General features: G+C 40.2%; 1 protein-coding gene, 1 non-coding gene and 1 pseudogene across 15 annotated transcripts in view; 1 reads left to right on the forward strand and 2 right to left on the reverse strand.

The window, feature by feature from the left end:
- The first annotated feature begins 1,084 nt into the window (after window positions 1–1,084).
- Window positions 1,085–26,190, forward strand: part of DOCK7 (dedicator of cytokinesis 7) — a 219,795-nt gene continuing 194,689 nt past the window's right edge. For all 14 annotated transcript variants that reach the window (XM_054512832.2, XM_064589042.1, XM_064589043.1 and 11 more), the window contains exon 1: window positions 1,085–1,452. In XM_054512832.2, coding sequence (XP_054368807.1) covers window positions 1,415–1,452 — 38 coding nt within the window. In that variant the 5' untranslated portion in view covers window positions 1,085–1,414. The remainder of the gene's footprint in view (window positions 1,453–26,190) is intronic.
- On the reverse strand, window positions 16,496–16,604 carry LOC123860605 (U6 spliceosomal RNA). The gene has a single exon (XR_006794734.1). It is a non-coding gene; the product is annotated as a U6 spliceosomal RNA (small nuclear RNA).
- LOC123858522 (nicotinamide riboside kinase 1-like) lies at window positions 19,790–20,466 on the reverse strand (annotated as a pseudogene).

The following is a 26,190-nucleotide window of genomic DNA, read 5'->3' on the forward strand; positions in this document are numbered from 1 at the left end:
GAAGTCTTCCACAGTGGTTATAAAACTAGACAGGAAGTTGTGGATCTGACTAATTGAGGCTTTCACCCCTGACTCAGTGTGTGACTGAGCAAATGGCTCTATGCTACAGAATTTCCAACTGTAAAAGAGAGGAAAACAAATATCCAATGTACCTCACAAGGACACAGAGAGAACATATTAATATTAACATATTAATAATAAAAAAATACACATAAATCCTGGCAATACTTGAGTAAAGGTACATGAGACCAAGATTATTTTTCCTAGTTTCACCATAACATCAGCAATCAGCAAATATGAATTAGGAGCCAAACATTCTACATACTATGGGATTACAATAGAATAAGACATGATTTTTGCTATTCCCTGTTTATAGGATTTAACAGGCAAGATCATTTTGAGTGGTAAACATGTAGACTATTTAATAGGACGTCAAAATGCTAAAGTACATTAGAGCTCATCTGGTCCAACATTTATAAATGGAAAATGAGATCCCAAAGGGGTAAGTAATAGTCTCAGCAAGAGTATTGTTAACGGAGAAACATCTTCAAAGAAAAGGACTGGGCTCTGGGTTTGAACCTCAGTTGAGAGGTTACCGTATGTGTTACCTGGGGCCAGGCGCTTAGCTTCTCTGAACCAATTTCCTTGTCTCTAAAATGGGCATAATAAGAACTTACTTCAAAGAGCTGTCGTGGCGATTAAGATCATGCCTGTAAAACTTTCATCAGTGCCTGGCTAAGCACCACAAGTCAACTATTATTATTGTTACTTCTGTAGGAGAAAGGTCTTTTTTAGCTCTTTTTCTACAAGAAAAAACATTTTTTCTCTGGTCAGACCCCATTCATAAGGTCGGAGCAGAACAGAAAGTGCTTTCAACTGCTCGGAGATGGGCGCTGCAGGAACAAGAACCCAGCCATCCAGGGCGGCAGAGCACAGCCCCCCTCGGCAAAACCCATCTTCCATTTCCTCCCCTTCCTTTTCGGGAAAGCCAAGCCCCCCCCCCCCCCACCCCCGCGTTCTGTAATCTTATTCTCCTGCCTCGCCAAGTCGCTGGCCCCTCTCTGGCTGCTCTCTGTGTCCCTTCGGTAGTGCGGAACCCGCGGCAGCGAGGCGGCCAGGACTGGCGTGTCGCTCCCTCCACGCCCCATTCTTCCCCGGGGCTCCAACCGGCCGCAGCTGCGTTCCGAAGCCCGGGCTCCCGCGGGGATTGACGCGCTGGGGGAGGAGCGGTTTCTCCCTGCGCGCCTCTCAGGAGCATTACGGCAGGGCTCGTTCCCGGCTCCGGCCGCCAGCCCCAGCCTCCCCGGTCCGGAGCTGGGACTGGCGGAGGCCGCGAGGGAGGGAGCGCGAGCGCGGAGGCACGCGCCCGCCCGTCCGCGCCCAGACCGCCGCCGCCGCCGCCGCCTTAGCAGCCATGGCCGAGCGCCGCGCCTTTGCCCAGAAGATCAGCAGGTAAATCTCGGGCGCGGGGCGCGCCGCCGCAGCGGGGGAAAGAGCCGGTAGCCCTCCCGAGCCCGGCCTGGGAGGCGGGTGGGTGTGGCGACGCGGGCGCGGGGATCTGGCGGCCTGGTCCGCGGCTGGGCGGAGGGGGCTCGCGGCTGTGGCGGGTGCCGCCGAGGCCTCGCGCCGCCCTCCAGCCCCGGCCCTCAGCCCGCGCCGGCGGCCGATCCTCGCCCCGGGTGGGGGTGGGGGGGCGCAGGGAGCCCCGCACGCCCGAGCGCCCGCCTCCGCCCGCTTCTCGGCGGCCCGGGCCTGGAGTTTCGCGGCGGCTTATTGCGGGGCGGGGGGGGGAGCTCGTCGTCCGGCCGATCGGCTCTCCCCAAATTCTTTGTGTCCCCACCCCCGGGCTGGCCGGGGGCCGCCGCGGCGTCTCGCTCCCTCACTCTCCCCGCCCACCCCCGTTTGCCCCCAGGAGGGTGCGGGGTCCGCCCTCTTCTCCTCCGCAACAAAAGGTTCGGCGCGCGGCGGGCTCCTGGCCGGTGGGAGGCCGTCCCTTCTTCACGCCTCCCACCGTTCCCGAGAAATCTGACAGGAATCCTCTTTGCATCCAGGGGCCGATTCCAAGTGTGCTCTCGCACCCAGAATCTAAAACGTATAGTCAGAATGAAAAGTTGAGAGCTTGTGGTCCGCACCTTGGGTGTGCAGCTGCCGAATCTTGGACGAATTGTAGGCTGGTGCTTGATCTTAGTAGCATGCGAATTTAAATGTGCGCCTGTGTTTCTAATGGCACCAGACGAAGATGGATGATAGGCAGTGTTCTTTTTACACTGGCCCTTTGACTCATATTTTGGGAGTCTGGAAGTAAGCAAGCAATCACGGTTGAGATTTCCGAACCTTTTACCTGCCTGGGGTGGGTAGGTTGCCAGAACCAAAAATTGAATTACGGCGGGGGATTCTAACATTTGTAGAATTTCATTGGGAAATCTACTAATGTGTAAGACACTAGACTGTGTTGGTTTTATTATGATGTCCCAAGAAAAGAAGCATTCGAATGCATTACTTTTTTGAAAATTTTATTTCTGTGGTTCTGGATCTTTTTCGTTTGCTGATCTTTCTTAACGATTTTTGGACCGACCAAACAGGTTCTTTCTTAATTACCTGAACTTCCATAGCGTTACACTGTTTTGGCACGTTTTTCATTTAAAACTAACATCTTTTTGATTTAAGCTTTGTGCTTAATTATTCTTTTCTTTTGAGCTTTAAAACATTTAATTTTATCCTTAAGAGGCAAAATAGCAAGGGGTGCCTGGCTGGCTTGGTCGGTGGAGGATGGGACTCTTGATTTCCGGGTTGTGGGTTTGCTCGGTGTCGGGTGTAGAGATTATTTAAAAATAAAATATTTAAAAAAAAAAAAAAAGGCAAACAGCAAGTGCTTAAGAACATGTGCTCTGGTGTCAGATGATGCTATGGATTCAAATCCTGACTGTTATTTTTCTAACTTGGCACCTTGATCAAATTGTGTAAGCTCTCTTAAGTTACAGTTTGGGCATCTGGAAAATGGGTAGAGTACCAGTACCCCGTTGATAACATTGTGAACATTAAGTGGCACAATTTGTGTGAAGTGTTTAGCATAGTGCATGGCCTTTAGTAGCTATCATTGAACAATTAATAATTGGTATATCCTAAGGAGTTGTGGTAGAGTTAATAGGAAATTATTACTTTTTTCTTTTTTACTTTTTTTGCAAAATAACTGGGTCTTGTTTCTGAAGGCAATGCCATTGAAAAGATGTATTACTTGACATACATGCTTAGTATTAATTTCTTTTTAATAGAACCAAGTTTCACTGAGAACACGTGTTGATCAGGAAATTGCACATTAGGGAGTTAGATATGAAATATATATGATACCTGTTCTTCATTCATGGAGTTTGTGCTAGGATTAGACAGAACAAAATACAAGAAAAAAAAGAAAGTTTCACAAAATAACACAAAATTCAAAATAATAAGCCTTGTAAAGTTGTCAGATTAAGTAAAGCAGTGGAAATGAAAGATTCATTGATTGGAGAAATACTTAGAGGAGGTGACTGGTGATTGATTGGGTATGGAAGGTGAGGAAGACTGAGGAGTCTGGGATGACTTCCACGTTTCTGACTTGGGCAATCAGGTGGATGATGGAGGCAGTCACTGAGGTAAGGGCGTACAGGAGGAAGAAGGGAATTGAGGTGGGAAGGAGATGATGATTCAGTTTTGGACATGCTGAGTTTGAGATGCTTGTTGAGCATTGAAAGAGAAATATTTATTAGGTTGTTGGTGAGGTTTAAGATGCAGAAGAGAGATTGGGCTGGAGGTCAATAGATATGGGAATCATCAGCAAGGAGATTGTAATTGAAACCAGAGGAGAAGATGAGATAGTACGGGAGGAATGTGTGGATTAATTTGGAGGGAAGACCAAGGACAGAACTGTTATAGATGATGAATTACTGTGATTGAAAGGTACTTTCATTCTTGTTACCAAGTATGGCCAAATAATACTTTTTTAAAGATTTTATTTATTTATTTGGGGGGAGAGAGAGAGCACAAGCAGGGGAGGGAGTGAGGCTGGTAAGGTGGAGGGAGGGCCAGAGGGCGAGGGAGAAGCAGACTTCCCACTGGGCAGGGAGCCCAACGTGGGGCTTGATCCCAGGACCCTGAGATCATGACCTGAGCTGAAGGCAGACGCTCAACCGACTGAGCCACCCAGGTACTCTGGCCGAATAATACTTCTGAATAAATTTTTGTTCTGCTTCTTAGTTTCCTACTAGAGGAAGTATAGCACATACTCTCAAGATAAACTGCTTGGGGTTGACATCCTAGCACTGGACCTCATTGAATAAACTTGGGCAAGTTACTTCACCTCACTTCTGCCTCATTTTCCCTATCTATAAACTGGGGATAATAGCAGAACCTACCTTATAGGGTTGTTATAAGAATTAAAAAATCGGTTCCAGTAAAGTGCTTAGAACAGTGCTTTCTACATAAGTGTCCAGCATCAATTATTTTTTATTATTACAATATTTATAATGTGGTGTAGGACCTTTTCTTGGAAGTGGTCTTTTTATGATACGCATATATGAAATTTGTTGCTCTGTGAATAGCCTGTTGCTGTTTGAAACCTTATTTTTTTCTTTTAAAGCTTTATGATTGTTCTGAAACCTTTATTTATTTTTTTTATTTTTAAAGATTTTATTTATTTATTTATTTGACAGAGAGACACAGCGAGAGAGGGAACACAAGCAGGGGGAGTGGGAGAGGGAGAAGCAGGCCTCCCGCTGAACAGGGAGCCCGATACGGGGCTCGATCCCAGGATCCTAGGATCATGACCTGAGCCGAAGGCAGACGCTTAACGACTGAGCCACCCAGGCGCCCCTGAGACCTTTACTTTAAAAAGAATTCTACTGATTTCTTTTCTGGCTCTGTCATTTCCTAACCCTTTGCATTTAGTGCTGTTATTTTTTGAGGGCATGATTTTGTGATTTCTCAAGCTCTTTTATTTTTTAAATTTTAAAAAAGATTATTTATTTATTTTTGTGGGGAGGGGTTGGGGGAGAGGGACTCTTAAGCAGACACTGGGCTGAGCTGGAGTCCTGTGCTGGCCGCCATCTCATGACCCTGAGATCAGGGATCTGAGCCAAAACCAAGAGTCCAAAGCTTAACCCACTGTGCCACCCAGGTGCCCCAAAGCTCTTTATTTTTTATCACTGATTGTACTACTTACCTCAGCTCATCATGGAAAAGCAGCATGTATATTTTGTTCATATCAGTTATTGCCTCTTGTTTGTTCCCCCTACTTTTGGAGGACAAGCGTATACGTTGTTAATTACCCCCTTTTTAATCACACCCTAGCATATAATATGTAGAATTTGTGGAGTGTTGATTGTAGATTAATGATTTTGTTTAGATTTTGTCCTGTTACTTGATATTCAGCAGTAATGATGAACATTTGGATACACTTAAAGCATTTTTTACTACATTCTCATCTTTATTACCTAGAGAGGCAGAAGAACATTGTAAAGGATATAGATACCAGGTCACATTGCATGGGCTGGAATTCAGCTATACCACATAATAGCTATATAATTCTGGGCAGTTGATCTAATCTCCCTGTCTTGGTTTTCTCTTCAGTAAAATGGGGATAAAAGTGTCTGTGGGTCATCATGAAGATTAAATAAGTTAATACATGTAAAACACTTAAACTGTGCCTGAAACATAATAAGCATTCAACAAATGTTAGTTGCTGCCATACATTATTATATTAATGTATATCATTATACAATGATTATTATTCCCATAATCCAGATGAGGAACTGAGGCCTACATACCATGAAATTATTTGCTTAAATTAGGACTCAAACCCTAGGTCTCTGATTTCAGATCTTACACTTTTTTTATTTGGCTGTATTTCTTTCTGCAAAATATTTTCTGGGGTAGTTCCAGATTTCCTAACAGTGCTGCCGTTAGCATCCCCAAGTAACCCTTACCTACTTAATCTTTCCTTTGTTAATTTGGTACCATTTTGTTGCCTAAGAAGCAGAATTTAATGAAAGGTTTTCATCAGATTTTTATTTTTGAGGAAAATCTTAACATGAGTAGGATTTCCTGGACATACGCTTATTTATAACCTCTTTTTCTTTTTTTTAAGTTTTGAATCTGTTCATAACTCTGTCTGTATAGGCCCAATCTTTCAGTCTACTTTCTTCAATTCATTACCAAATAAATTCTTTCCACATAGTATCAACTACTTCCGTGCTGCCTTTTTCATCACTTTGGCCTTTTGTTGTACTCATTTCCCTCTTTTTTTTTTAATTTTTTTTTTTTTTTATGTGACAGAGAGAGACACAGCGAGAGAGGGAACACAAGCGGGGAGTGGGAGAGGGAGAAGCAGGCTTCCCGCGGAGCAGGGAGTCCAATGCGGGGCTCGATCCTGGGACCCCGGGACCATGACCTGAGCCGAAGGCAGACGCTTAACGACTGAGCCACCCAGGCGCCCCTCATTTCACTAACTCTTAATGCTGAATGTCTAACCTGTTTCTTGCCCCTGAGAGGGAGAGCAGAACAGTGCAGAGTTGCAGAGTTGATCTTTTATTAATGAATGTCTTTTCATTTGAAATGAGGTTTACTCTAAATCATTTCTCTTATTAACATCTTTGTTTCCCTACCCCATCTTTTACTGAAAAGTTCTGGATCACCTAACGTGAGTCCATTACAACCTCAGCATGCTACTGTTCTTATAGGGTCATTTAACCATCTTTCTCCTGAGCCTGTAAGGTATCCCTTCCCTAAAGTTTACCTATTTTTTTTTTGTCCTTTGGACCCTATTACCTTTCCACCTCCCCCAGAACCTTGATCTCATAATTTTTCCTTTCCTTTCTAGCATCTTCACTCTGTTTCTTTTTATGGATCTTTCCTTTATTTTTTTTATTTTTTTATTTATTTTTTTATTTATTTTTTTAAAGATTTTATTTATTTATTTGAGAGAGAGAATGAGAGACAGAGAGCACGAGAGGGGAGAGGGTCAGAGGGTCAGAGGGAGAAGCAGACCCCCCGCTGAGCAGGGAGCCCGATGCGGGACTCGATCCTGGGACTCCAGGATCACGACCCGAGCCGAAGGCAGTCGCTTAACCAACTGAGCCACTCAGGCTCCCCGGATCTTTCCTTTAAACCATAAGATTTATTATGCCTTTCTCATCATAAAACAAAGAACCATTGAATCTTCTGGCATTTCTAGCTGCCAACCAGTCATTCCTTTTTTCTAGTCACATTTCTCACATGTATGTGGTGCAGTCACAACCACTTTCTGGTTGTTCTCATCAGTCTCTGGCCCATTTGGCTGTGCTTCCCGTGGTACTTTATGTGTACTTGAATTATGGAACGCCTGAGGACTAGGAGCCTTTGACTTTTTTCTTCATCACTGATTTCATGAGCTACTGTTTTCTGGGTTTTGTCTTTTTAATTTTTCTTGCCCTCATCCCCCATACCCCCATTTTCCCTCTACTTTATACTGCTTTTCAGAGCTCTTTGACGACTGGTCTGTGTCTTTTTATCTCTCATGTCGGGCACAGAATCTTGTGGCAACTGGACATGTAAGAATTGTTTGAATGAATGCCATCCTGCCACATTGGAGCATCTTTTATTATCTCACTTCTAGATGACCTCAGTGGGGCCAGAGCTGATCTAGTCTCTTACCTCCTGTAATTAAAACGTGTTGCAAATGAAGTCTCCCTAAAATACAGCTTTTATCATGGCATTCTTTTGTTCAAGAATATTATAGTAGCTTCGTACAGTGTTAAACCCAAACTCTTGCTTGATTTTAAAGTCATCTATAATCTGGTCCTTTTCTTGTTGACTTGTTCTCTAGCTTACATTTTGGACCAATCAGTCTAATGTTTTCCTTGTACCCTCACAAATGCTCTGCTCATTTCCAACTCTGTAACTGTTCCATTTGTTTTTTTTTTTTCCTTTTTGATATATCCTTTCTCTTCTTTTCTAAATCTTACCCTTTTCTGCAGAGCACTCCAATCCACTATCCTTACTTTTGGAAAAACCATTTCCTTTTCTTTTTTTTTTTTTTTTAAGATTTTGTTTATTTATTTGACAGAGGGAGATACAGCGAGAGAGGGAACACAAGCAGGGGGAGCGGGAGAGGGAGAATCAGGCTTCTCGCTGGGCAGGGAGCCCGATGCGGGGCTCGATCCCAGGACCCTGGGATCATGACCTGAGCTGAAGGCAGACGCTTAACCGACTGAGCCACCCAGGCGCTCCTCCTTGCTTTTCTTTTTTTTTTTTTAAGATTTTATTTATTTATTTGACATAGAGAGAGACAGCGAGAGAGGGAACACAAGCAGGGGAAGTGGGAGAGGGAGAAACAGGCTTCCCGCTGGGCATGGAGCCCGATGCAGGGCTCGATCCCAGGATCCTGGGATCATGACGTGAGCCGAAGGCAGACGCTTAAGGACTGAGCCACCCAGGCGCCCCATCCTTGCTTTTCTTTATTCTTTCCACCTATGAGTGCATTTCTGAGTAAAAGCATTTTTTCTGTTTTTGAATTCATTTGAATATAATCTTATTGTATGTTGTATGTTGTATTTTTTGTCTTGCTTGTTTTGTTCAAAATTACATCTGTGAGATTCATTCATAATGTTCCAAGTAGTTGGAGTTCATTCTTTTTTCTTTATATTATTTCACTGAATAAATATACCATGATTTTCCATTCTACAGTAGATGGGCATTTGGATTGTTTCCAGTTTTTGGCTATTAGAAACAATGTTCCTATGAACATTCCTATACATATATTCTGGTATGCATGTGCATGAATTTCTCTAGGGTATACTCAGGTATGGGATTGCTGGTCCTTAGGTATTCTTTATTGCTCCTCATAGCAGTTTTATTTATCATGGAGTTTATTAGGTAATACCAAACTGTTTTCTAAGATAGCTGAAGAAACATACACTTCCACAGTAGTGTTGCTGTACCCAGTTGGCACCACTTGGTATTGTCAACTTTGTCATTTTTGCCAATCTGATGGATGTATGCATTATGCTATCTTACTGTAAAAGTTCTCATTTCTATTTACTTGATTACTATTGAGATTGAGCTCTGTTTTGTATGTGTATTGACTATTTGAATATACTCTTTTGTAAATTGCCTATTTAAATCTTTTGCATTCTCCCCCCTTTTTTCCTTTGTATTATTCTTTTTCTTATTGATTTGTGTGAGTACTTTATATATATTCAGTGTATTAATCCATTGAATGATATTATGTGTTGCAAATATCTTTTCTCACCCTGTGGTATTTTAAAAATTCTTTTTATGGAGTCTTTTGAAAACTAAGTCCTCAGCTGTTTTTTTCTTTTTTTTTTTTTTAAGATTTATTTAGAGAGAGTGAGCGAGCGCAGGGAGGGGCAGAGGGAGAGGGAGAGAGAGAATCTCAAGCAGGATCCGTGCTGAGAACGGAGCCCTACTCGGGGCTCCATCTCATGACCCTAAGATCATGACCTGAGCGGAAATCAAGAGTTGAATGCTCAACTGACTAAGCCACCCAGGCACCCCAACTAAGTTCTCAGTTTTTTTTTTTTTTCTTTTTTAAGATTATTTATTTATTTGATAGGGAGATAGAGCCAGAGAGCACCAGCAGGGGGAATGGCAGAGGGAGAAGAAGAAGCAGGCTCCCTGCTGAACAGGGAGCCCCATACGGGAGGCTCCATCCCAGGACTCTGGGATCATGACCTGAGCTGAGCCAAAGGCAGATGCTAAACCAACTGAACCCAGGCGCCCCTAAGTTCTCAGTTTGAATACACTTTTATCAGTTTCTCTCTCTCTCTCTTTTCTACTTTTGAGGTCCTGTTTAAGGAATATTTTCCTGCCCTGTGGTCATTAAGATATTCATCTATATTATCATAAACCTTCTAGTTACCTCCTTTATATTTAGGTTTATATTCCACTTGACTTGATATGTGTATGGTGTGAAATTTTAATTTTTTTCCAAATAGATTATCCTTTCCCCATTGACCTGCCCTGCCACCACTATAATAGATTGTGTGTCCTTATTTGTGGGTCTTTGTCTGGGTCCTCTCTTTTGTTCCATTGGTTTGGTTATACATATTTTCACCAATTATAAACAATTTTAATTATAATAAGTCTTGGAATTTGGTAGAATAACTCCCCCCACCATTTAAGAATTTCTTGACTTCTCTTAGCCCTTTGAATTTCCTTGTATATTTTAGAATCTATTAAAAAACAAAAAATCCCCAAGTCCTATTCGAATTTGATTGGGATTACATTGAATCTGTATATCAGTTTTGCAGAGAAATGATGTCCTTATAATATTGAGTTTTCAAACCTTGGTCGTGGTGTATCTCTTCATTTACTTAGGTCTTCTTTATATCATACAACAAAATTTTATAATTTTCTCTGTAAGATTCATGCATATCCTTTGTTAGATTTATTTCTAAGTATATAACCATTTTGTGTCCAGCTATACCTTGCTAAACATGTCAATTCTAAAAATGTATCTGTGGTGGACGCCCGGGTGGCTCAGTCTGTTAAGCATCTGCCTTTGGCTCAGGTCATGATCCCAGGCTCGTGGGATCGAGTCCTGCATGGGGCTCCTTGCTCAGTGGGGATCCTGCTTCTTCCTCTGCTTGCCGCTCCCCCTGGTTGTGCTCTCTCTCTGACAAATAAATAAATAAAATCTTTAAATAAATAAATAAAAATAAAGTGAAACTTGAAAGTTATTAAAAAAAATGTATCCGTGAATTTTGTGTTTTCTGTGTCATCTGAAACTTACGAATTTTTGTTCCTTTCCAAACCTTATAGCTGATTTACATTTTTGTCTTGTCCTGTGGACGGTTATCTTGTATTACTATGTGGATTATTACCATTTCTGTTTAACATCGTACTAATACTGAGCATCCTCATTTTGCTTATGACCTCAGAGGGAAATCTTTCTATGTTTCACTTCATAGTAAGCCTAATGGTTGCTGTAGGTTCTTTTGTAGATACCTTTTTAATCTGAGTTGCCTAGAAAACAGAGACTGAGACAAGGATTAAGAGTTGAGGATTTACTGGGAGGCATAATCCCGGGGCATCAAGAGAAAAGGGAAGTGAGGCAGAGATGGGGAAACAATGTAAGGTGATACCTTATCTTATTGGTCACTGCTTCACAAAGAGCTGGAGAGAGACTGTTTTCGGCAGGTATGCTGGCTTGGTCACACAGGCTATCTTTGGACGGAGGGACAGTTTCTCACATCAGTAGATAGGAGTCTGGAAGAAGAAGAAATTGATCTACCCGCTTTTCTCTTGCATCCTGTTTTCCATTAGTCAACTCCATCTCCTCAGAGAGTGAACTTCCCTTCACTTCTAGGTTGCATCATAGAGCCCTTTGGCAAGCAGTCTAGATGTGTTATTACTTTTTCAGTGGCTTTTTACAGAAGAGACTTTTTGGTTGCATTTGACAGAAACACCAGTCAGATTAATTTGCTTGTAACTGAGTACATCAGGTCTCAGGATACCGAGGGTATCAGTAGCCTCTTCTCTTCGTGTCTTTGATAGATTTTCCACTAAATGGTTACAATGAGAGTTGACAGACCCAGGCTCAAATCCTACCATTTAGTTCTGGCAGAAAAGATTCAGGAGCTCCATCGTTGGTTTGGCTTGTGTCACATGTTCCTGCTTGAACCAATTACTGTGTTTAGGGGTTAGGGGATGCTGGCCATTCCTGGGTGACATGTCATTCTCCTTGGCTTGAGGAGAGATGTGATGGTGTCAGCTCCACCCAATCTCAAGTAATGAGTTCTTTGCTAAAAAGAAGAGGTTTCTAACCAAAAGAAAGAGGGGGAAGGTAAATGCTGGTCACACCAAAACAACCGGTATTCTTTTAAGTTTGGTCATTGTAACTTGTTCAGCTTCACGATAATTATTTAAATATATAGCAATATAGTCAGTTGTACTACCTGTTAAAATTTATATGTAACTGATGAATCCAAAAATATAAAGAAAAGCAGTGTAATGTGAAGCAGCTGTGGATCCCTGTTCCTTAACTTTAAGTTTAGCTCTGATCTTAATGCCAACTCAGCCTTCCCGGGAAGGTCTGCTTGGTTTTTGCGATTTGGCTTTCCCAGGCTCCTCTCTGCTGTAGTTCTGCATCATCATGAGGTGTTTCTCATTTATCCTCTGCGACCAGAAAACTGCACTCATATCAGCCATTTAATGATTTTAATAAACTTTGCTGAAGGTAAGGGATTGTGGTAAGGAGCCTAAGGGTGCAAGACTTTCTTTGAGACTCCACTTTGGCTCTCCTCTTTTCCTGTCTTCACATTCTTTCTCCAACTGCAAAGCAATGTCTTCCTCTCATCTTCATAGAGCAGTTACAGCCAGGCCCAGCCTCTCTTTTTTTAAGATTTTATTTTTATTCATGAGAGACAGAGAGAGAGAGAGAGAGAGGCAGAGGCAGAGGGAGAAGCATGCTCCCCGCTGAGCAGGGAGCCCAATGTGGGACTCAATCCCAGGACGCTGGGATCATGACCTGAGCCAAAGGCAGACGCTTAACTGACTGAGCCACCCAGGTGCCCCTGTGTTTGAATAAGGAATTGGCAAACTTCCACAGCAACTACACCATTTTACGTTTCATCAGCAATGTATGAGAGTTCAGATTTTTCCACATCCTGCTAACACTTGTTAATTGTTTTCTTTTTGACTGTAGGCATTCTAATGAGTATGAAATGACATTTCATTGTGGTTTTGATTTGCATTTTCCTGATTTGTGATGGTTTTTCTTGTGGTTATTGGCCATTCACGTATCTTCTTTGGTGAAATATCTATTCCTATCTTTTGCTCATTTTTATTTTTTTTTATTTTTTTATTTTTTATTTTTATTTTTAAAGATTTTTTATTTATTTATTTGCAAGAGAGAGAATGAGAGACAGAGAGCATGAGAGGGGGGAGGGTCAGAGGGAGAAGCAGACTCCCTGCCGAGCAGGGAGCCCGATGCGGGACTCGATCCCGGGACTCCAGGATCATGACCCGAGCCGAAGGCAGTCGCTTAACCAACTGAGCCACCCAGGCGCCCTTTTGCTCATTTTTAAATTGGGTTATTTATCTTGTTTTTGAATTGTAGGAGTTTTTTATATGTTCAGAATGCAAATCTTTTATTAGATATATGAATTACAGATATTTTCTACCTGCTTTGTTTCTTCATTTTCTTTTTTTAAAAAATATTTTATTTATTTTATTTGATAGAGAGAGAGACACAGCGAGAGAGGGAACACAAGCAGGGAGAGTGGGAGAGGGAGAAGCAGGCTTCCCGCGGAGCAGGGAGCCCGATGTGGGGCTCCATCTCAGGACCCTGGGATCATGACCAGAGCCGAGGCAGACGCTTAACAACTGAGCCACCCAGGCGCCCGTTTCTTCATTTTCTTAATGGTGAAGTTTGAAGCACAGAGATTTTAAATTTTGATGAAGTCCAATACATCAACTTTTTTTTTCTTATGTGGATCGTGATTGTGGTGTTATTCTCTAAGACTACTTAATTCATGGTCAAGATTTCCTTCTCTGTTTTCTTCTACAAGTTTTTATAGTTTAGCTCTTACTTTAGGTTAAGGATCCATTTGCATTGATTTTTGTGCATACTGTGAGATGAGGATCTAAATTCATCTTTTATGGGGCTCCTGGCTGGCTCAGTCGGTGGAGCGTGCAACTCTTGACCTTGGGTTTGTGAGTTCGAGCCCCACATTGGGTGTAGAGGTTACTTAAAAATAAAAAAAAGTCTTTAAATTTGTCTTTTGCATGTGAATGTTCTATTGCAACACTCTTTGTTGCAAAGACTATTCTTGTCTCATTGCATTGTCTTGGTACCTTAAAAAATCAGGTGACCATAAATGTATTTATTTCTTTTTTTTATTATGTTATGTTAATCACCATACATTACATCATTAGTTTTTTTTTTTTTTAAAGATTTTATTTATTTTTTCATGAGAGACAGAGAGAGAGAGGCAGAGGGAGAAGCAGGCTCCCAAGGAGCAGAGAGCCCGATGCGGGACTCGATCCCAGGACCCTGGGATCATGACCTGAGCCGGAGGCAGTTGCTTAACCAACTGAGCCACCCAGGCGCCCTGTCTCTTCATTTATTGAGATATTATTTGATTTCTCTTAGCAAAGTTTTGAAGTTTTTAGTATGTAAGTCTTGTACTTCTTTTGTTAAATCTGTTTCTAAGTATTGTTTCTGATATTATGATGAAAGTGAAAAATTATTTTTGGTTTTTCGTTGCTAGTATATAGAGATACAGTTGATTTTTGAACATTGAACTTATATCCTCTGCCTTTGCTGAACTTGTTTATTAGTTCTAGGAGTTTTTTTGTGGGTTCCTTAGGATTTTCTGCATATAGGATCATGTTGTCTGTGAGTAAAGAGTTTTATTTCTTCCTTTTTCATCTGAACACCCTTAATTTGTTTCCATATCTTTCCTTCCTTCTCCTGCTGCACTGGCTTAGAACCTCTAGTACAGTGTTGAATAGTGAGAGCAGACATCCTTGCTTTCTCCCTAGTCTAACGAGAAAAGCATTCAGACTTTCACCATTAAGTATGATGCTATTTGTAGGCAGGTGCTGTAGGAAAAGGAAGGAGAAGACAAAGATTTGAGAAGTATTTAAGAGTTAGAATGAACAGGACTTAGCAACTAATTGTATACAGGATATAATTTGTACGTTTGTGGGAGATTCTGGCTTTATTTTTATGAAGTAGGGTGGAATTGAAGATAAATTTATCTCCTTTTGGGAAGATTGACTTTTTACAGTAAAAGGTTTTCTCCCCCTCTCAGTTTTTATTTTAGTTGCCAATTTCAGATCAGTGTTAATTTTTCAAATGCTAAATTAAAAATTTTTTTTCTGTAGTTATAAGTTAATATGTTCCATGAAGTTGGAAACAATGTTATCACCATGTTTTTGTTGAGGAACTTGAGATATGGTAGAATGCTATAGATAGAGTGATGGAGACATCCACGTCTCTTTCATACAGTGCTCTCTAAATCTTTGATTTAAATGTTATTCCAGAATTGTGTCAGATGGGATACATGAGTCATCGACATCTTTTTTTCTTTATCCTCCCCAAAAAGGAATTATGTCTTAAATGTTAAGTGTATTATATAGAAGGACTGTTTCTGTGCTTTGGTTTCACACATCAACCTTTCCTTGTTTTTGTTTCTTAGGCCTTTAGTGGCTTCTGGCCCACTGTGAACCTAAATTCTTAAAGAATTTAACACAGGCTAACTGACGAGTGACAGGGACTCAGAAGGGAGTTTTATTTAGCCATCCTGAAGGATAGGAAACAGATCATAACAGTGGTGGTGGTTGTAATTACAGTGTTCCTATTAATATGTTAAGTGTATACACTAGACATTTTCACGAGTATCTTTAGCTGACCTCATAGGCTAGGTTTTCAAGAACAGAGAGCTCATTAATATGAACTGTAGCTAGAATCATTTACCTTTGGAAACTTGCTTCCAAGGAAAGAGGCCTTAGGAGTTTTATGGATCTGAATTCAAACCCTGCCTCTCTATCTTTCATAAGTTTGTGAAAGTTACTTTATTTTTGAAGTTTATCTAAAAATATGTGTTTTTTCGGGCGCCTGGGTGGCTCAGTTGGTTAAGCGACTGCCTTCGGCTCAGGTCATGATCCTGGAGTCCCGGGATCGAGTCCCGCATCGGGCTCCCTGCTTGGTGGGGAGTCTGCTTCTCCCTCTGACCCTCCCCCCTCTCATGTGCTCTCTCTCTCATTCTCTCTCTCAAATAAATAAATAAATAAATCTTAAAAAAAAAAATATGTGTTTTTTCTGACTATAACGTAATTTATGGTGCTGTAGAAAATTTGGAATACAAAAGGCCCAAAAGATTTCTTTCTCTTTTCATGCATAATTCTAGATTTAGAGAAAATTCTCTCATGGAGCTTGCATTCCAGTGATAATCTTTACAAATCTAGAAATAGCCTAAATGTCTACCAATAGAGATTGCTGGTTAAATATGTTCTGGTTCACCCATATCCTAAACTCTGTAGCAGATAAAAGCCGGAGAGCAGTGTTTAAGAGTGGGGGCTCTATGTTCAGATCTTGGTTCTATTCCTTATTAGTTTTGTGACCTTAACCTCTTGATACTTAAATATCCTACTATAATGCCTACTTCATAGAGGTTTTCTGAGGATTAAATGGGGTATAACAAGTCTAACACATTATACAGTATCTGGCATATAAGTTGTAAATGCTTGATGAATATTGTTAGAATATTATTAATTTTATGTGCTGTTATGGAATGATTCCCAAGATAAGTGTATAATGTAAGGTATCAAGAAAAGTTTTTTTGTTGTTGTATGATGTCATATGTGGACATTAAAAAGTAGACACATATTTTTCTTGAAGGATACCTGATAAAATATTAAGTGGTTACATTTGGGAAATAGGATTGGGGATTGGATGGAGGTAGAGAGATGTACCGTTTGTTTTTACCTCTTTGTGAGGTTTGAGTTTTTTAATGCCAGGTATATATTCCTTTTGTTTACTTTTTGTGTGTCATCCTTACGCAGGGGCCATGCTAATCTTCTCTGTATCGTTCCAATTTTAGTATATGTGCTGCCGAAGCGAGCACTCCTTTTGTTTACTTTTTAAAAGATGTCTTCCTGGGGCACCTGGCTGGCTCAGTCAGTAGAGCATGTGACTCTTGATCTCAGGGTTGTGAGTTCAAGCCCCACATTGAGTGTGGAGTCTACTTTAAAAAAAAAAAAAGATGTCTTCCTTTATAGATTTATTTTATTTTCTTTGTCTTTTCTCTGTGTTGGAAAATCTTATTTCCTCTGCTACTTGTAATAACTTTATTTACATAATTGTGGAGTTTGAACATAGTTCTGGAACCAGCCCTTTGCAGATAGGTTAAAGTCATATTAGAGACTGCTTTGAGATAAGTAAACATATCATATATCTTGTTTAAAAGGAGTTTCATGTATAATAGCAGAGCATTGTGTTTCCCTGTTTCACTTAATAAATGGGATAATGATGTCAGCAAGGCTCTTACAGAAACGGTTATATATTTAGAATTCTTGTGTGGATTCAGAGTTTTCCCCTCAGCAAATATTTACCTATTTGACAGTAATAGATAAAAAGGCATACTTCCTTGTCCTTTCCCAATCAATTAGAAACAATTGTACTTAACAGATTAGTTTACTCTGAAAGGCATTTGGAAGATTCATATACTGAGTAGTCTCTAAATTCATTCTTCTGCCCTATCTCCTTTTCTCTCTCTGCACTCGTATACCTGTGTCTCCGTTTCTTTCTCTCTCTCCATCGTCTCTAGACAGAGGATGTAAAGATTAATGGGGTGCAGTCTCTGTCCTTAAGAAGCTCACATCAGGGGGTGCCTGGGTGGCTCAGTCATTGAGCATCTGCCTCCGGCTCCGGTCATGGTCCCAGGGTCCTGGGATCGAGTCCCACATTGGCCTCCCTGCTCGGCGGGAAGCCTGCTTCTCCCTCTCCCACTCCCCCTGCTTGTGTTCCCTCTCTCGCTGTGTCTCTCTGTCAAATAAATAAATAAAATCTTAAAAAAAAAAAAAAAGAGAAGCTCACATCAGTTGTTCCATTCTGGTATTCTTTCTGAACTACTTTTTGGGGTGGTGCGGGAGAATTATGAATTTCTCTGTATTCCCATTTTTTTAGTTCAGCTTTGAAAACATTTATTAAGTACTCAGGATGCGCCAGGCACTCTGGTAGAGGGTACACAGGTAAATGAAGTCCCCCCTTGCATTGCTTGGTTTCTTTCAAGGAGATAGGTAAGTAGATTTCAAAACAATTTGATAGATGCTATGTCTGTGATATTGTTTGGTTATCACAGTGAGATAGTTTTTGGTAGAAAAGTGCCACCAGATTGAGTTAAAGAATATACATTTTCTTTAATGGCAGAAATTAACCTGCTTTGAGACATTTATACAAAATAAGAGCCAGCATAGCATACTCCAGAAGTGAAGTTTCCTTGTCCTCCCTAATTCCTCAAGGAGGTTCAGAGGTGCCTCTGAAGTGTGAGAAAGTGCCAGACCTGAGAAGCCAAGTTCTTGATCCTTCACTGTTCCTTTTTTCCTTCCACCATACTTTTTTTTTTTTTTTTAAGATTTTATTTATTTATTTGACAGAGAGAGAGAGAGAACAAGTAGGCAGAGAGGCAGGCAGAGGGAGAGGGAGAAGCAGGCTCCCCGCTGAGCAAGGAGCCCGATGCGAGGCTCGATCCCAGGACTCTGGGATCATGACCTGAGCCGAAGGCAGCCGCTTAACCAACTGAGCCACCCAGGCGCCCCCCACCATACTTTTTATATTAGAGGGTTGCATTGGTATTCCAGAAGAACCTGCTTTGCAATTTATGTGCTTATATCAAAGAGAATGTTTACAAACATAGAGCTTTCCTACTGCTGAAATCAGTCTCTGTGTTAGCAAGGCCAGGTTCTTAGTCCAAGGTGAAAAGCAGTCATCGGGCTAGTCGGCTGCCTGTCTAAATGAGCCCCTTAGTAACTCTGTTTCCTTGAATGTATATGGATACATATGATTACTTTGAAAGCACAGAGGAGGAGAAGCTAACCTGAGTGGAACAGAACAGAAATAATCAGGCAGGGCTTTATGGAGGACACAATATACTTCTTGAAGAGTACTTGCCCCGTCTGTACTCCATAATTAGTTTGCTAGTTTTGTACATTAAGGTAGAGTAATAATAACTGAGGAGTTTAAAGCTAAGTTACCGACATCATTTGCATCTCTAAAAGTATAAGGACATTTCCTGCATTACTGTAATACTGTTTTCACACATTAAAAAAACAGTAATTCTTAATAATGTAATACCTGTCTATGTTCAAATTGCTCATTATCCTCAGAAATGTCTTTTGTAGCTGGTTTGTTCGAGCCAGGATCCAATTAGGAACCATTCATTATAGTTAGTTATATCTCTTAAGTTTTTTTTTTTCTTCTTTTAAATAGACTATACTTTTTTTTTGTCTGGTCTTTTTTTTTTTTTTAATGCTAAAACTTAGCCCACTGTCTTTACTTATTTATTTACCATGACACTGATTTGTTGAAGAGACTTGCAGTACAGAATGACCTGCCTTCTGGTTTTTGTCTCATTGCTTCCTTTGGCACCAGCTTGTTCAGCTTGTTCTAGTGTTCTCTATATTTCCTGTTAACTGGATGTTAGATGTACAGTTTGATTCAATTCAGGTTAAACATTTTTGGCACAGATACTTAGTAGGTAACACAGTGTTGCATTTCTTTAATCTATTGTTTTTGTTTTTTCCTGGTAAATTATTGATTTATTCAATGTCATTGCTATTCCTAGTAAAGCCTTTATTTGCAGGAGGTCAGCATCTGTATTAGATGGTAATGAATATTTTTAAAAAATTACAAATAGAACCTGGCATTATATCTAAGGTGAATACTTTTGATACTTGATATGTGTGTTTATATACACACACATCACACACATATATATCTACATACACACAGACACATTCATACAAACACAATAGATTACATATATACTGGATTGTGATGTAAACCTTATTTTGTCCTCTGTGTCCTATTCAGAAAAGTTTGATGATCATTAGTCTAGAGGAACTGAGTCATTGTTTGTGAGCTGTGCTATATTTCTGCACTCCTTGGAGTGAGAATACCTCATCAAGGTAAATTCCTGTCTACTGGCATGGATAACTATTTACTGTTTCACATATTGGGGAAACCATGTGTGATAACAGAAACAAACCAGCAGCTGCCATCATACCAAACTACATACTGTATCTTGGTTAAGGTCCTTAAATATACTCCTTTGAGTTTCCTAATTCATCCCAGGAAGGATTCAGGGCACACCATTTTTATGTTGTTACTTGCAAACACTTTTGCTTTGCTAGTTCTTGTATTAGATCTTCATACACTTGTGAGAAGAGGTCCTTTTCAGATTTTGTTCTGTCTAGGTAAACAGTTTCCCACCTGATGTCTTCATTTCTTCTCTGTGCTTTAGATACATGGGCCACATGTGGCCATCAAAGTACCCTGGGGGGTCTGGAGGCTTGTAGACCTTTATACTCCTCCTCCTTTTATATTCTTCGTAGGGATTGGTCAGAAAGTAGCTTCTGTACCATAGAGTGTCAAGGGGCTTATAGTTAAAGAGAAGGAAGCCTTTGATCATTAATATGGGAATTTCTCAGCATTTCCAGAGTCTGTTGATAACAGTGAGTGTCTTGGGCTTTTTGTCCATCAGGAAATGGTGGATATCATTTTTTCCATGTTAAGTGCTTCAAGCACGTCATACTGCATCAAGACAAATACAGAAATCCATCTGTATTTGTCTATCTCTCAGACTGTGGCTTAAAGAAATCATCCTGGGATATGATGCTGCAGTTTGGAAGGTGTTTCTGCAGATTCTTAGCCAGTGTTGTCTTCCTGCCATTTGTCACAGTACTAATTCCAATGACAAATGTTTTCATAGTTAGCTTAGAAAATCATGTCTTCCTAAAAGTTTCCAGGTGCCAGTTAGAGTCCTCCCAAGCAAAGCAGCAGAAGTCCATAGTCCCTCCTTCCACACCCCTACCGGGTCATAGGTGGCCCACGTCTAATCTGTTGTTTTCTTTATTTTGCTTCTCTTTATCTTTAATGCCAATGGTAGGACTGTGATTCCACCCATCAGTTACCAATCTTGGGCTTGGATAGTCACAACACTGGAGTATCAGCTGTTCTTTTCCTTTTTCCTTTGGGGATTTTTAGCCAGCCCTTTTTTGCCTTGTCTCTGATGTAGTCTCTTACCTGGTATATTCCATGGTATATCCTCTTACCCTTCACTTCTTCCCTGACTTTTATTTTATATATAAACAGTTACAGTTCCAAGAGATCTTATTTCTTCTGTTGGTCCCAAGGAGAATGAGTAGAGATGAGAGAGGCCCAGGTTGGTCATTCTGGATATCATGGGTTAGATGGGGCATCTGAAAGTGGGAAGAAGTTAGAGGAAAGATTAAATACAACATAATTTCCCTCAGGATGTGAGTCCTTTATTGGTTATTTCCAGTGTCCTATGGTGAATGGCCTTAGTGTTTTCTTTTGTGAAAATTGTAATGCATGTTGACATAATGAGGGAGCTTGTGGAAATGGAGAGAGTTGATCAGGAGACAAATAGGTCAAGTATTCAGTCAGTTCTTTTGGGAGGGGAAGAAGGTATTCCCTTATAATTTAGGAGCATAAGTAACTATGGAATTTTTGACCTATTCTTTCTACTTTGCAGTTAATATATTTTTTAAAGATTTTATTTATTTGACAGAGAGAGAGCACGTGAGTGCATGCATAAGCAGGGGGAGTGGAGGAGGTAGAGGGAGAAGCAGGCTCCCTATGGGGCTTGATCCCAGGACTCTGAGATCACGACCTGAGCCGAAGGCAGACATGCAACTGACTGAGCCACCCAGGCGCCCCTGTAGTTAATATTAGTAGCTTATTAGAAGTAAAAAAGGACTTCCCTGTATCTCCCTACAGTAGAGCTATCACTAGGAGTAAGAAAAATTATTATTATATTATTATTATTATTTTTAAAGATTTTATTTATTTGAGAGAGAGAGAGAACATGCACAAGTGGTGAGGAGGGGCAGAGGGAGAAGGAGAAGCAGACTAATTCCAATGACAAATGTTTTCATAATTAGCTTTGAAAATCATGTCTTCCTAAAGTAGGTAAAGGGAGGTAGATGCCAGGCTCCATCCCAGGACCCTAGGATCATGACCTGAGCTGAAGGCAGACGCTTAACTGACTGAGCCACCCAGGTACCCCAGAGTAGGAAAAATTATTATGGGAAAAAGCAGTCTACGGTACGCCCCCATTATCCACAGTTTCACTTTCTGTGATCAGCCTCAGTCAGGGAACAGATGCTCCTCCTTCTGAGGATTCAGCATCTCTCTTCTCAGAAGGAGCCTAACGCCGCATCCCAGTGCCTAAGTCATTCCCCTCACTTCATCCCATCACATAGGCATTTAATCTCACATCATCACAAGAAGGGTGAAGATAATATAGTAAGATATTTTGGGAGACCACATTCACATAACTTTTATGACAGTATATTGTTACAGTTGCTCTGTTATTGTTGTTAATCTCTTACTTTGCTTCATTTGTAAATTAGACTTTGTCATAGGTATGTACATACAGGGAAAAGCATATAGATAGGGTTCGGTAAAATGCAGTTTCAGGCGTCCACTGGGGGTCTTGGAACTATTTCCCATGAGTAAGGAAGGACTACTGTCTAGTAAAGGATTTTAACTGATATCAGGAACTATATTCATCATATTTTTTGTCTTGCATACTTTGGACCATAATATGGTTAAGAGTATTATTTTTCATTTGGGAAAATTTCCTCACTACCATTCTATGAAATCTTCTCATATAGAGAGGGTCTCAGTGTAAATACATCCCTTCTTTAGGTTATATTTTTATTGCTATTATAGCCCATTTTAGAAATGGTTTTTATTCTCAAATTATTACTAATTTTCTTTTTTTGGGAAATTATGTAATGTAGAAATAAGATGAATATTTGTAGCATGGGGATTATCTTTTGTATATCTCTGTTAGTCAAGAAAGAATCATCTCTTTTTTCAGGTAATCATATTTCATTTATTTTAAGTTTCACTGCTTAACATCTTCTGAAATCAGGGTATGTCTTCCAATTAATTGATGGTATGGTGGTTAATTGGCAAGGTTTTTCTTTCTTAGCTATACATGAAGTAATGGCAGGTCTTAATAATTAGTGACATCTTGAATTTGATGAAATTCAGATAACTCATGGTTTAGCCCAGAAACAGTGAGATAGTGCTGAGGTTGATAGACTGAGTTGAGTAGCACTGAGGAAGAGACACATAAAGAGACATAGAATATTGATTCTGTCTGTGAAAAAGCTTTTTCATATTCTCATCTAAGTCTTGACAAAAGAATCAGGAGATTTTAAGGCCTTTAAACTTTAAACACAATAAAGAACACACAATATATAGGCCTCATTAAAAGACCTAAGGGGAGGGGCACCTGGGTGGCTCAGTCGGTTAAGCGTCTGACTTCGGCTCAGGTTGTGATCCTGGAGTCCCAGGATAAAGCCCTGCATTGGGCTCCTTGCTCAGGGGGGAGTCTGCTTCTCTCTCTCCCTCCGCTCCTGCTCTCTTGCTCACTCATTCTCTGTCTCAAATAAGTAAAATCTTTAAAAAAATGAATGAATGAATAAATAAATAAATAAAAGGCCTAAGGGGAATCCTAAACTGAAATGAACTTCCTTGTCTTTTCACATCTGGTGGAAAGTGGAAAGTACAGAGAGTTCCCTTACACGTTTCCCCAGCAGATTTCCTTTATTTTTATTTTATTTATTTATTCATTAAAGATTTTATTTATTTATTTGACAGAGAGAAAGAGAGAGAGTGCACACACACATAGGCAGGGGGAGCGGCAGAGGGAGAGGGAGAAGCAGGCTCCCCGCTGAGCAGGGAGCCTGATGTGGGCTCCATCCCAGGACCTTGGGATCATGAGCTGAGCCGAAGGCAGATGCTTAACCAACTGAGCCACCCAGGCGCCCCAAGTTTCCCTTATTTAAAAAAAATTTTTTTATTTTTATTTTTTATGTATTTATTTTTTTTTTAAGATTTTATTTATTTGACAGAGAGACACAGCGAGAGGGAACACAAGCAGGGGGAGTGGGAGAGGGAGAAGCAGGCTCCCTGCTAAGCAGGGAGCCTGATGCGGGGCTCGATCCCAGGACCCTGGGATCATGACCTGAACCGAAGGCAGACGCTTCACGACTGAGCCACCCAGGCGCCCCCCCCCAATTTTTTTTTTTTAAATTTTAGTATTTAAGTACGTTCCACTCCCAGGGTGGAGCTCAGTGTGGGGCTTAAACTCGTGACCCTGAGATTAAGACCTGAGCTGAAATCAAGAGTCGGATGCTTAATCCACTGAGCCACCCAAGGTGCCCCAAGTTTCCCTTATTGTTAATACGCTGCATTAGTGCGGTACATTTTATAATTTATGAGCCAATATGGATATATTATTATTAATGACAGTCCATGGACTACATTGGGTTTGCTCTTTGTGTTGTACCTTCTGTTGGTTTTGACAGATGCATGAGGACATCTGTTTACATTATAGAATCACGCAGAGTAATTTCACTGCCCTTTAAATCCCCTGTGTACTACTTTCTTAGCCCTTCCTTCTCCCTCTCCAGCCCTGGCAATCCCTGGTTGTTGTTTTTTTAATTGTCTCCATAGTTTTGCCTTTTCCAGAATGTCATATAGTTGGAATCGTACAGTACACAGGCTTTTCAGATTGGCTTGTTTCACTTGCAGGATTCTTTTAAGGTTCTTCCATGTCTTTTGTGGCTTGATAACATATTTCTTTTTATTGCTGAATAATATTGCATTGTATGGATGTGCTGCAGTTTGTATATCCATTTACTTATTGAAGGATGAACTTCTAGGTTTCAGCAATTATGAAGAACAAATTAGCCTTTTATAAAACACAGAAATGGTCTAAAGTACCTCAAATCACCCATTAAAAAAAGTTGAGCTAATTCAGTATCTTGAGACTTACTAACTTTTTTTTACCTTTGTATCAAAAATTTCTACTTGAGTAATAGGCTCAAAACAGCCTGAGTAAATATGTGTGGAATGGTTGAACATGAAAAAAGGAAGGAGGTATGGAAGAGAAGAAGGTGGGGGAAAAGATTGTATCATAAATCTGGATATTTTTTGGAAAATGAGATTGTTTAGAAATTCAGCTGGAGATTTGTACGGGGACCAACATGTTCAGGACTCTGAATTCAGCCTCTGGTTTGAGAACGCTGCAGAACAAAAGCATCAGGCTGGCCCAGAAATCAGGTCATTAGACCTATTTCAATTTATTTGCAGTAGGATGATTGGAGAAAGTAGGGTTTATTTTTTGGAAAAGAGTAAAAAAAACCCAGAAGGCTAGTTTTATAAAATAAGGAAGTGGACAGTTGATGATCATAGTGTAGAGGTTAGATATTGACTACAGAAAAAGAATTGCACAAAATCTATGGATAGTGGTGTTTATTTTGTGTTCTTAAGTTATAATTTCTTTTTTTATTTTTGAGTTCTTATTTCTATTTAATAAAAATGTTACTAATGTGAGGAAGTTGCTAGTTACTGGATTTGGGACTCATTGAATATTTTGCTTTATAGTTTTGTGAAATATGAGGAATATGGAGAATGATGAGGTATAAAGTCATTTGAATTTCTAAAATATTTTTGTTTTAGAAATGCCATGTAAGTAAATTTGAAGTACTAGTATGCCCCCAAGGGTTAGTAACCAGCTTGAAGTGGTAGAACTTCTAAGCTCTAATCCTAATTCAAATAAAGACTTAATCTGTTGTATTATGGTAATGCTTTTGTGGTTTACTTCATTTGTCAGAAAGTTCAGTAATACTGTATATTTCATAGGACTAAACCAGTCACCTGTTTTGAGTGCTGCATTGCTAAATATTTTAGGGAAAACAATGATGAGTGAAACCACTGCCTCTGTTTATATAGAGCAAAAATAAAATGTGGAAAAATAACTAGGGAGGAGGAAAATGCATTAGATTATAAATGCTCTAAGAGTTTCAATGAAGGGTGGTAATTTTAGTTGGGGTGAGCCAAGACGTTTGTATGCATGTCTTGGTATTTGAGTTTAGCCTAAAAACTAGTTAAGGATTGAATTTGTGAGTATAGGAGAGAAACAGCTTTGTGGGAAGCAATTTATGTTCACTGACAAGAATTTGGGAAAGGACACGCAAGGCAGGAAAGGTGATTAGGGTCAGATTATGGAAAGCCATTAATGCCAGAGTATTAAGGCCGATTTCTGTTAGTTAAGTAAAAATAGGGGATAGTTTTCTGGGACATGAATGAGGAGCTAGTGATATTAGAAAGGAAAGAGGAGTTTTTTTTTCTTCCTAATTCTTTGTTTATAAAATATTTTAGAATTTTATATCCTTAAGATATGTACATTTTAATATATATATGTATATCTGTCTTATTGTAGCTTCCTGCTGTGTTGAAGGCCAAAGTATGTTTCCTGAAATGCCAGATACAAAAAAAGCCTTCTGTAAGTTGGCTGTCACTTTTGTGTCCTACATCAGCATAAAGATGTTCTACTGTAATTATAGGCAGTATTTACTGAAGTATCTTATGAATTTATGGCCCTGTTG

This window comes from Mirounga angustirostris, unplaced genomic scaffold (assembly GCF_029215605.1).
Source record: "Mirounga angustirostris isolate CCGP_5_RB_7025 unplaced genomic scaffold, mMirAng1.0.hap1 SCAF_4, whole genome shotgun sequence".
In the NCBI taxonomy this organism is placed as follows: domain Eukaryota; kingdom Metazoa; phylum Chordata; class Mammalia; order Carnivora; family Phocidae; genus Mirounga; species Mirounga angustirostris.